At 41.7% G+C, this 13,013-nt stretch overlaps 1 protein-coding gene across 1 annotated transcript in view; it reads right to left on the bottom strand.

The window, feature by feature from the left end:
- TSPAN32 (tetraspanin 32) overlaps positions 1–13,013 on the bottom strand; it is a 34,248-nt gene that overhangs the window by 16,333 nt on the left and 4,902 nt on the right. The window contains 1 exon segment of the mRNA XM_062576329.1: positions 5,385–5,459. Coding sequence (XP_062432313.1) covers positions 5,385–5,459 — 75 coding nt within the window.

A 13,013-nucleotide genomic window follows, 5' to 3' on the forward strand; every position in this document is an offset into this window, starting at 1 on the left:
TCTGTAAAAGGCTAAATCCCAATGTTTATTCTCCACGTATGCACGGCTCTGCACAACACAAAGAAGCTAATGCCTTTCTACACTTACAAAGCTGAAAGCTGCTGGTAAAACCTACTTTTAAACATCACTCAGCAACTTTAGAAACTATTTAAGAGTGCACTATGCCATTGCAGCCACTTCAACACCTCTCCCCCCCCCAAAAAAAAAAAACAAAACAAAACAAACAAAAAAAAACCACTCTTGATCCAAAGAACATGGAAAGCCTGGTCTTTGTTAGCAGTACATGCAGGAAATAAAACCAACGTGCACAAATAGCCTGGGCATTGTGAGGAGGTGTTGAGAATAACTCAAACGCAGGTTAGCAAACTGGAAAGCATAGCCTGACCGTACCTGCTGTGCTTTCCATATTCTGCAACTCCCGGGCCATACTGACAAACCACCTCCTCTGGCAGAGACATGACCCAAACCAGGTACACTGGCAACTGTCTTTTTTCTTGGCCACCCACGGCAAAAGGAACAGCTGCTACAGTCAAAATGGGCAAAAAGCTTGGCATGTTTACTTGCATCAACGCTTTGTTCCAAACTTTCCCTTAACTTGTGAAATCAAAATTTTCTTGGTTTTAGGTTAACATTCACCTGCTAATGAGTCGCTATAAATTAAAAAGCTCCTTCTGTTGCAAAACTCCTTTCATATTACAACATTTTTTTCCCCTTTTCCACTGACTCATCGTACCATCTCAACAGGCTTATGAGGCCAACCCTTGCAGGGCTCCTGGAGGGGATTTCCAAGCTGCTGCAGAGAAGGGGAGAGAAGAACAATGATGTGGCAGAAATTCCTCCAGTGCCTTTCACCGAAACGCCCAGAACAACACCCAAAGCCTCAACACTATTTTGTGCTGATTAACATGAATACCAAAGGCCATCTTGACTTTTACTCTACCTCTGTAAGCTAGTCCTTCCCCCAAGCTTCTGCAGACTGGCTTTTAAAATAGAGATTAAGGTCTAAGCACAGAAAAATTGCTGGCCTGCTGTAGGACTGCAAGGAGGGAGGCCAGAGGAAGCTGTAGCCTTCCCAGTTAGCAGTGCCAGATGTGGCATAAATCTCATATGTCTCTCCAGTGCCCTGCATTTAAGATCCCAGCTGCATCTTGCTGTACTGGCAACAGTTAAATGACCTCACCTAAACAGACAGTGGTTTGTGGGAAAGGAGTCACTATAAAAATGAAGCTATTTTTTGGAAAATAAGTCTCAGCTCTAGATAGATCGCTGGAGGCATGCATTTGATTTGCGCTCCTCAAAGTAAATATAGCTCACATGTGTTTGGACTTCAGTAAAGTATCTGAAAGCATGTCACATGGGGGATATCACATCATCAGTTGACTGAAGAAGAGTGCAAAGACAAGGTGGGCGAAGCAGGCAATTTTCAGCTGGAGGAGCAGAGTGTGCATGGCACAGCAACCTGTTCTTCTGGAGCAGGTGGGCAACCCATCCTTCTTGGCCCATTTCCTTCACCTTGTGCAGCATGGGTTGTAAAAGGCCACCTGCAGCAACATGATGCATATACAGCTCCCTACTACAGCTGCATATGATTCCATACTTCTGTGGTTCATTAGTTATAATTTAACCATCATCCCCTCTACGTGTCAAGAGCTGGGGTTGAGTAAACACCCATTTCCTTCCTCTCTTCAGCAATCACTGCCACTTGCCCATGGATTAATTACTGCTGATTACTACTAACCAATCACTACTGATCTTATGAACATGAGAACTAGGATGCATTATAAACACAAGAGAGACAAGCGCAGGATCTAGGCATTTGAAGGCCCTGCCACTGGGATGCTTACCACAGCTTATTCCAGCATATTGGTTACTTCCCCCCACCCCAAACCTGGTACACAAACATACTTGAGAAAACAATGATTTGCCTATTTCCAATTAGAAGCACTTTAATGCAGACAGATGGATGTGCAGCAGCCTGAAAAGATGGTACAAGAGCACCCTGAACCTCACAAACCCCATTTACCAGCCACATAGATGGTACGAACTTAGAGCAAAAGATAGATTACAGGACTAAACAAGAAATCCAGTCTTTTAGGGTAAAGTATGATAGAGCTAAGATTCATGATTTTGCATGTCTGGTATAAGTTATTTTAAGAACAAGGACTACTGACATTTTATATTAGTTACCTGCATCTCAAACATTTAATGAGTGACATCTACCTGAAAAAAAAAGCCATTCAGGACATACGGAAAGACATAAAAGTAGAAAAGAACTGGAAATGAAAAGATTCACATTTTGTGTGCAGCGCCTAGATCTAAGAATATTAAATATTTACAAATAACTTCTTTTTTTCCCCGTTCTGAGTAGTTTCTCCATGAGAAGTATTGTAAATAGATCTCTAAGGGAGTCATGAACAAAGAAAGGGCATCTTGCTTTCATCGTGTTCAAATGACATTCTCTATACTGCCTCTCAAACGTAACTATCAAAACTATCTTTTCTGATTGAAAAACAGGGTGTTCCATTTCAGATAATTTTTAGTAAGAGGCGTCTGCTTTATAAGGAAAGCTTAGATTTTGCTGATCAAGACAACTAAAACATTGATAGAATCTACCATGATTTGGCACAATGAGACACCTACACAGTCTGTAGCTGTGGCACAGGGACACCAGCACAGTTTTTAATAGTATCTGTATATGGCACTTTGTCCAGTGGAGAAGAGAATAGGATCTACCAATGCAAGCTCCCAGCTAGCATTTCCAAACTGAATAGTTTATTTTTTACCAGTGTACACTATCTTTTCACCGGAAAGTCAACATATTTTATGTGGGAAAAAGCCAAATTTTTCTTTTTAACCCCAAACATACAGGCAGTGGCCCCTTAGTGCTCTTCAGCAGCTCTGATTCAGGCATGTATGTTAGGTGAAGTTACAGGGTTGCTTTCCTAAATTTTCTTTCTTTCTGACTTGGTAGTTTAATGCATCAAAAGGCTTAAAAGGTGCAGGAGAATTTGACTATATTATTTCCTACAGCACCACAATGAACTATTTCTGACAATATCAACACCAAGTAGGCTACGTGAGGACATTTGGTTTAATTTTATTCTCCAGTTTTACTTTAGGAGAGTCAGATAAAGAAATGTTCTATAATTAAGTTTCAGAAGTCTTCTCACCTCCCCGCCACTTTCAGTTTTCAGTATTACTGCACTATCTGCCTTTGTATTCTGGAGGTGTAGACATATCTGCACTTCTTTCTTACTGGTGAGACAGGTTACCTTTCAAGTCAATCACAGTTCCATATGTTTTGTAACTGACAGTCCTAATTAAATCTTTCCTCATTTATGTCCCCTGTTTTTCTTTGCATTGTAGGAAGAAGAAAAACCTGAAAGGAACTCTAATGAAATTCTAATGATTCTGTTGTCAGAAATACTGCTTTTTTTTTAAAGACAGAAAATAAGCATTTTTCAAAAACCACCCTCATTTTGTCTAGTGAAAACTGTTTTCCAAAAAACAAAACAACAAAACACACATAAAAACAACAACAACAAAAAGATTCTGCTAAAGTGAACCACGACACCCAGGTCCCTTTATGGACAGGACACTGAAAACAAAGCAAAAACAAATGGCCAGCAACAAGATAATGAATAACAGCTGAGGTTGGGATGGAAGGTGTGAAGGGAGATGCACTGAAAGTATTTTATTGAATGGCTGCATCCCTTTTCATTCAATATAGTACTTTTTCTTGTGGTCTTTTTACAGTCTACTCCATTGCAACCATCTTAGCACGGACCTAGCCTCTAGAATTTTGATGGGATTGCACTTTTCTGGCGCAGAAAGAAAGATATCTCATGGTCAGGCCTTCAGCGCTTTTTTCCTGACAAACTAATCTTAGTTCTCCACACCGTGTTTGTAACCTTGAAGGAATGAACTGATGGAATTAACTTGACTCTAATCCACCAACAAGTTTCACATCACCCATATTCTCATTGCTGGACTGACCACTTCAAATTGTGGCACATACCTGGGAATGAGGAACTAAACAGACCTAATCCACTGCATGAAACATATGCAAGTGTGAAAAGCTTATCTGAGTTGTTGTTAAACAGCATACCACCCATGTCATGTTCAAACAGTAGTCTAAAATGTCAGTGTTGTTTGGCTTTAAAAAAAGGAAGTAATGATTTTTTTTTTTTGAACTAAATCTTTTAAAATGTTTTATGAATGTGGGGCCAGGGGAAGGGCAATTTAAGGCCAAGAAGCATCAAGCTCCTCTAAAAGCAAGGAGGATTAAAAACAAAAAGAAAACTATATCAGAATGCAGAAGAACAAGAAAAGGTCTAGACTACTCTAACATACAAGATATTAAGTTCAGCTTCTGCTTCTTACAATAGCCTGCAACCCCGGCTGCCCAGAGTAAGATCAGACCTGGTGCTCACCCCAGCTGCCTGGGGAAGGTCTCCACACTGCTGGGCGGCAGGGCCGTCCCTTGTAGGTCTAACCCTGATGAGTCCTGCCGCTGTGCACTCCAACTTGGATTTCCTTGGTACCTCTCCAGCTCCCCATACACCATCTTCAGGAGACACCTTCCCCAGCTAGTGAGGGAGCAGGAGCTCGCATCCACAGCTCCTATCTCCGCCACCTTCATCTAGCAGGCTTCTTCACAGAGGAAAAGCGGACAATACTGCTACCAAATCTCCAGCACCATCTACTATGCCACCAACAAGCTCCACAATAGCAATTCAAAAATAGACTTTCTTGCAAATTTGACCTTCAAGATAAGACCCTGGGCAACCCTCTACTTCTGGTCCATTTGTCTCAGTGCAACAGCAACTCACATCTTGTCTCATATTAGCATTTTTATTTTGTTGTTGTTTATTTCTAATAAACACACTACCTGGATGTTTATCTCTTGGCCATCACCACATAAAAAGAGAATCAGAACAGTTACAATCTACTGTAGTCTTTACGTAAAGACTCCCAACTGACTTAGCAGAAACTAGAGCTGACTGGAAATTGTTAAACATCTGAGATGAAAAAAAAGACCAAGTGTCTAGCATCTAATTCTTTCAAAAAAAGAAAGAAAAAACTATTTGAAACAAGACTTGCATTTCATTTTGCCTTCAGAAGACGACACTCGCTCTGTCCAAGGGCCTCTGTGACAAACACCTCATGTTCCCCTTTTCCCTTTTGGATAATCCTTTCAGAAAGGCAGCTGGTAGAGATGTTCTCCATTCTTGCAAAGGACGGGTATGACAGAGCATATATTTGCTAGGCCTCTACAAGGATGGCTTAATTACCACCAGATGTTCCTTTTATGGGAGAAATCACTGCTACAAAATCTGTATCAGATGAGAATTTGCTGGTATTTCCTAGTAAACGATGCTTACCTCTGTCCTGTGAGTGTATCTCCAGAAGGCAGCTGGTACCAATCCACAGAATGCAAGAGCAAAACAGAAAAATCCCTGAGGATAACAAGAAAGTACTATGAGTTACAGTATGGGGAGGAAAAAAAATATTTGAAAATACCATAGGAACATACTGATTTGCTAGTTTTAGCCAGTTTGTTTAAAGTTAGAGCAAAACATCACCCTCTTTTAATATCTCTCATAATATTGGTTACTTAAAAGAAATTAGATGTATAACAACTTTATGATTCTCCTGCAGAAACCCTCTAATTGCACTGTGGCCTTCTGTAGGGGTTGATCAGAAAAAGCTTCCTCCTTCCTCTGGAGCAGTTAACTTATTCTGCCCAAGTTCCTCTTGAGAAAACGGGAAGAAAAACATTTACAGCATGCTACTATTTGGAAGCAGGACCACATACAGAGATAACACCTCCTTACTCAAGGGATTCAGTCTCCCTCATGTTTAAAACTCAGTTATCAGCTTTAAAGCAGTGGTGGTGGTGGTGGGAACAGGACACCCACCCAGCCAAAAACTCCACCCACAAATTTAGTCTATACACAAGTTAGTGATTAGGGCAGAGAGCAACCTGCTCTGGAAAACGAGCTAGGTTTTACTCCAGTCTGCACCTCAGACCTATTAACAATATGCTAGCTGCAGAGCCAAGTTGCCTTTTTAAAAAATCAGCACTGTCCCATTTAGACAAGAGGAAGACAGAAATACAACCAAGGCCAGCAACTGACCCTGAACCGTATAAACAATGACAATGACATAGAAGGCAATTTGACTTTTGTATTTTTTGCTAAGCTTACAAAGCTGGAAGTTAGAAATGTTGTATCTTTATTTGAGCAAGTTTGACCCCCAGAAAAACTGATATAAACATTGGTTGCCTATTTTGACAGCTGTACCAAAAGAATTTACATTGAGAGAAAGAGCATGCGTGTAAGTATATAAAACATTTGAAGGCCAAATGGGCTCAAACATGAATCTTGATGTCAAATCCAGAGTTTGGTCTTGGAATGGCAAAAGATACTGAACAAGCACCAGCTAAAAACTATTGCCCTTGAAAGTTCTTCCATCTTCTGAAAAGAAGTTATATATCTGGGGAAAATTGTCCATTTGACTGAAGCTTCTTTTGTTTTTAATTTTTATATGAGTATTTTAATATCAGGACTTCATTGAATATTCTTAAAAACATTAAGCCATTTGTGAAAATAATTACCAAATACAAGCTAAAGGAAAAGAATAAGTATTATTGTTATCCATTCCATTTTACCAAAAAAACCCTTTGTTTAAAATACACGGCTTAAAAACAGACAGACAAACAAAAAAAACAAACACAACCAACAAACCAAAAAACTTCACGTGCAGTATAAAAGGAAAAATATGTCATTTCAAATCTTGGAAACAAGCACAAATATACCAGTAAAATAACTTTCAGTGGTTCTTGTCCTTTTTTTGCCTGATCTGTATTTCTGCTCAAGCCAGGTCAATGCACCGTCAGAGTAATTTTGTTCCAGGAATGAAATTGTTGCTTTGCATTTCATGACTCACAGCTGTCTTGTTTAAAGGCTCTGTAGCACACTCCAGGGGAAAATCTGGTATGGTTCTTATGAAAGAGCTTGAATTATATATGTCTGCTTTCTCTCTTTTTTTTTTTTTTTTTTTTTTGGTTAGGATAAGCAGAGGTTTTGCTTGATGACAAAGGCCGCTTTAAAATTTAAATTTAATAGAAATTTGATTTTAACAACATTTCAAAAATATTTTAGTCTTCAGAGAGAGATGAGAGATGCAAGAGGTTACCAAAAACCTGGAGAAAACTAGAAATCAGGGTGAGAATGAGAACTTTTCTATATAACATGATAAAAATTCCCTCAAATAGTTCACCTCCATTTTCTTAACTAAAGTTAAAGCAGACAAGAGACAAAGGTCCTCTATCACTTCTTTCCTTTACTGGCAATTACATTTGCAGTAAACACATATAACTGCTAATAATATGTCATTATGGACAGCTCTGCGCATTTTCAGGGGTCCTCCCTTTCAGCTGGCAAAGGGACAGAGCACCCATGGGTATATTGACTATAGTGACAAGGCTTTAGGCTCTTTCTGGCACCTGCAAGGTCACCTGCTGCCTTCCACAGAGCCAAAATACAACAGCAGAAGACTACAGAAGGAGAGAAGATGACAGAAATCTGCTTGCACGCTCACACAAGAAAGGAGCATGCAAGTAGTAGTGAAGGGCTCAGTGAGGGGGAAGGGTGTGCAACGCAAGACAACGCGGCTGTGGAGCAAGGGACGGTGCTGTGCTCACTGCTCTGCTTGATGGAGGGAGGGCTCACCTTCACTTGCCTCCTCTCAACAGCTTTAGCACTTAAAACATCTCTCTAGGGCAAGAATACCCAGTAGAACAAACACCTGCTTTGCACACTCCCTTCCTCCTCTCCACCCCATGTCTCAGTCCCTCACCTTCAGTATCTGCTCTCCTTTTATTTGAATCCAGCCTGTTTGGGAACACAGAAATGCAGACCCTTGGGAAGCTCACTCTCCATCCATCCAGCGATAAGCCATTATGTGGCTCCTAGAAGGACTTATAAATGAATTATAGGCTGCTTATAAATGAATTTCCGATCCAGAAGGCTTTTGGTAGCACAACTTCTTTATTATATTAGAAGACATTTAGAGAAAATAAATAAATAAATGCAATACTTAGGCTGGCACATGAAATGCAAAGGGTGAAGTTCGGTCTACCACCCCCCCCAAGACCCTTCTGCCTAAGGCTGTAGAGCGGCTCTTCACAGCCTGCCACGGGATGCTGTCTGCTCTTTGCAAGGTGAAGCATTGCTTGCCCCACAGACTGCTGTCACTAGCCAGACGTCAATTACACTTCCATGAATTACCTTGTTTTCATTCTTGCTGCAAGGAACAATTTGTCTCCTAGAGACTTGGCAGGATGCACAGAAACTGCTTCTTCCCCACTGATGGGTATACCTCTCAATTCACCTTTCCCATGCCTGCCCTTTCGGGTAATGACCCATGGCGGTCTCTGTCTGGATGAGGACTCTGCCCACGACTCTGGCTGGACGCAGCTGCAGTTTGGCTCCGCGCTGGCTCTACCTGCGCCTGCTCCCCAGGGAAGGAGACTGGCAGATTGATTGCTTACTCAGGAGCGGTGCACAACGAAGGAGAGTGCAGGAGGCAGATTCATAGCAAGAGCAAGACACTGAAGTGCACTGCTGTGTTATCAAGGACCCCTGACACACTTGCCTGCAATTATGCTTTACTGTTCCCAAATGCAAAAAGCTTGTGCTGAGTGACGGCCTCACTGGGGCATCATTCTGTTTTAGTGAAAAGCTGGGTTAGATCAGGCATTCACCAATGCTTTTTCATCCCAGTAATTTTTTGGAACCAGCACTCAGAACAGCTTATCCATCCTGAGCACATTTTGCTCTAGACTGGTGATTTTCAGCTTGGAAAATTCAGATGTTAGAATTTTAGATGGGGTATTTCAAGTGGTATGTTGCTTTCTTCTCTCCTTTTTTTTTTCTTTTTTTTTTTTTCCTCCTCTTCTTTCTGTTTGTCTGGCTCCAGGAGTTTACGTTTAAGGTACTATGTACTAGTATTTGGACAGACTCTTTTCCTCTGTACAAGCAGTACTAGCAAAACTGCAGCTTTCCTTCCTTCTCTTCCCCTTCAAGGGCAACATGGCCTTCAGAGGCCATGAGAGCTACAGGATGTTTACATTCAGGACTGACTGAATGATATAACACGTGTTACTGAAAAGCAGCGATTTAAAGGTTTGCCAGAACTGTCACTGGAGGACCGTCAATAAAACTGTCACTGCTCTCTCCACTTAGGAGGAGCTTTGGGGGAAATAGTCTAGAATTTTAGAATGTAGTTTTTAATCCTCAAGATCATAGTTACGCTCTAGAAACCCGCTTCCTTGCGAGCCTCAACGGACACACAGCACAGTTTATGCCTAGTGTGGCGATACTGCTAATGCAGCCGCAACAAGACAAGCTCCCGAGATGTATTTCATGTTGGTGACCTCTGTGTAGCCATTATCATTGTTAGGACAGCACCATTAAAGCCTGGAAGGTCTGAGGCCCTCTTCTACATACACAGTACACACAGATAGCCAGGTAGGATGAGCATTTATAATTTAAATAGACAAAGCGTTAGCAGGGAAACCAAGGCACAAGAAGGAGACGGGACCTATCCAACAGGTCACTGACTAGAACGACATTCCTCCAAGTCAGCCTGCTTCCCAGCTAGCACTTCCCCGGAGCAGATGATTACGGAGCAGCCTCATGCTGGATCAGCCACATCAATGTGGATGTGCCCAGAATGCAGCTTGGTTTCCTACAAGTCCCAGATGTGAAACACTGATGCTGTGGCTTCTTCTGTCTTTGATTAAACAGTGAATTAAATGGTCTTAAAACAAGATTGTTACAGAGGAGGAAAATCCTTTCTAAAAAAATCAATAGCTAGGAAAGGTGAAAAATACTCTGTATGAAGGAGTAGAAAAAGCTGTGAAGGAACGATCATTTCTCCTGACTGACAGCCCGAAGGCCAGCAGGACAGGACGTGACACTGACAGCAAACCTCAGAGCTCCACAAGTTCAAATCCTGCTCTTGTCTACTACCACATCTAACACCAGATCTATGAGACTGACTCTTTGCCTTCACTTCCTACCTGTTGATCAGAGATCAAATGATTGGCCTTGTGAAAGAGTAGGAACTGAAAACAAACTGCAGACTGAACCTTGCAGTTATAACAGGGTGAGCAATTTATAGGAATAAAGAAAATTTTTCTATAAGAATATATGATTTAGGATGTTACTGGGCTGCCCAGATGTCTGGACATGGAAAAACGCTGCAGGATGTAGTGCCAGGGTTTTCCAGGGGAGATGACTTGCACCTGCTTCTAAAGCACATTACCAACCCCTATTACTAAATATATCTCAAAAAAAAAAAAAAAAACAAAAAACAAAAAACAAAAAACAAAACAAAACAAAACAAAAAAAAATAAAGGAGAAGTCTAGGAGAATAAAGTTGCTAGTGATCAGCACTTGGCTGCCAGCTCATTTTTGAAGAGCTGGGGCCATCCCATTGCCATGGTACAAGTGACTATAGTGGCACCAGGGATTATGAAGAAAACTGGCTGAATAAGGGGCCAGCCACCACCAATCCAAGTCCCTGCAGGTGTGCTTACTGCCAAATTGTAGACTGTACCCATGCAGAGTAAGACATGCCGTTGCTACTGACTTGTAAGCAACTCCTCTCCCCACCGAGGGCTGCAGGCCAAGGCTGTTGCACTTCCATGACACAAGTCAAGCAGATTGCATCTGAATGGGGAAAGACAGAAGGCCACATGGTGCTGGGCACAGGGGAGGAGATGGGGACAGTGGTGCTGGGCGCTGCTGGAGACAGAGGCTCTCAGCCCTGCTGCCTAGCGTGGGGACTTGGCCCCCTCCAGCGGTGAGACGCAGAGGAGAGGATGAGCGCACAGTCCCCAGCTTGTGCGGAGGAAGGTCTGTGGGATTTCCTCCCTTTGACCATTTCTGGTCATTACAGCCACATTATAACCACACTACAGCTACCCTAAACTGGCCATATTCCAAGTTATCTCATCACCAATACTCACTGTTATCAGGAAAACCACTTCTTGCTTCTTCGAAAGGGATAATTTTTCTTCAGATCATGCACTAACTTTCTCCTTTTCATTTACATCCTGCCATGATACTCACATGCCACTTCTTGCCTCTCACACTGCAGGGCTGTCAGATGCACTCCCCCCCCCAAAAAAAAAAGAGGGGGGGGGGAAGGGGGGGGGAAAAAGAAAGAAAAGAAAAAAAAAGAAAGGAAGCTTAAAGAACAAAAAAAAAAGAAAGGTCATTTTGTTATCCCCTGATAAAACAGGGTCTCATTGCCACAGCCATGGGAAAAGCACCCTTTCTCTTTCCTCTTCCCACAAAGAAATGATACCGTGTCTTCACAAAGCTCAACTCGTAAGAGATCCAAAATGAAAACAGACTCCTCTCCTGAAAAACTTTAAGTACAAATGACAAAAACAAAACAAAAAAATGGGATGCATTAGGAAGCACAGAGAAACCTAAACAGCTAGTTTGGGCTTCCTGCCTGTCCAAGTCTCCTCTGGTGGCAAGGGGATAGCTGTGCCTAGCTCACTGAGTCTGGGGAGTCTGTGAGAGTGCTGGAGGCAGGGACATCCTGGTCCTCATCTTAGCGGAAAGGGCTGGATGCAGGAAGCACAGGCTCCTCATAAGAGGGGCAGAAATTGCAGTCTTCAGAGTTTGCTGGATTTTTTCTTAAAAAAAAAAAAAAAAAAAAAAAAAAAAAAAAAAAACTCTCCTCCTAAAATTATCCATTCGGGAAACGGTTAAATTTTTTACAGCCCATTTTACCTAGTGGCATGTCCCTAACAATGCAGCATACAGAGTAAGGAAACTGAATGAACACCACAAAAAAGTTCAGCTGTATTTTCAGACAGCCCTGAACTAATCTCCATTAGATGCACATATACATCTATTGTTGCAGTCACAGTAATTGCAGTCACACAGAGGCCACTCTAAAGTACATTTTAGCAATATTCATAATTCTCCCATCTTACTCTAGCAGAATACACATAGTTACTCCATCACTAGATCTCCTAGACTTTATAAATATCTCAGACAGAGGAAGACTGCATACTGAGAAGGTGAAAATGTTAACTTCCGTTGCTGCTTTGCACCAAGTTTTAAAGTATTACCTTTCCTCTTCTTTAATCACGATCTTTTTCCCCATTAAATATATTAGGGAAAAAAAAAAACTCTTTAAAGCTAGTTGGTATATAACACTAATGCAATTATTTGCAATTATTTTATATTGTGTTCTTTGCCCACTACACAACTGGCAGAAGTCATAGTGGTACTTTTGTCAAGCTTAGGAAGGCAGGATCTTTCTACAGTTTGTTTTTGGCATTCAGAGAAACAGCGAAGTGGCACACATGAATGCCAGAGAGGAGTCGGGGAAGAAGTCTTCTTCCCTGCACAAGACAGAATGTTTGGAACAGCAATTCTCAAAGAGGCAAACAGCAAGCATTTCTCCCCAGAACTAACATTGGGGTAAAGAAGAAATAGTATGGCTTTATAGGAAGCAATTGCCTATTAACTCCCGCCACAGCAACAGAACGTGGGCAAGCGTACAACGAATAGCATTTTTCCCCCTCTCCATTCCTCCATCTCAGTCCTGCAAGTTGCTCTGTGCAGACTAAACTCTCTGCAAATGCCTTAAATGCCCCCCCCCATTTTTTAATGAAGAGTTTGTAGTCCAGTTTACTGATACTGGCATGATCTCAGCCCCAAAAGATATTTCACAGTATAAAAATGGAGCTGGCATTTCAGCTCAAGTGGCCCCTCCACTGTTTCTATTGAGGCTAAAACTGACACTTCAGTCAAAAGCCCATGTGCCTGCTGCCATATTTTGTACACTCATTATCATCACTGTAGCAGATGTTTACAGAAATACTCTAGCAAGGGGGAAATGGAATGAGCTGGCATTGCTGTTGCATGTCTGCAAAGCAACATAGGACTTCAGCTTTTGGCTCAAAATTACACTGC

Source organism: Rhea pennata, chromosome 5, assembly GCF_028389875.1.
Source record: "Rhea pennata isolate bPtePen1 chromosome 5, bPtePen1.pri, whole genome shotgun sequence".
Classification (NCBI taxonomy): domain Eukaryota; kingdom Metazoa; phylum Chordata; class Aves; order Rheiformes; family Rheidae; genus Rhea; species Rhea pennata.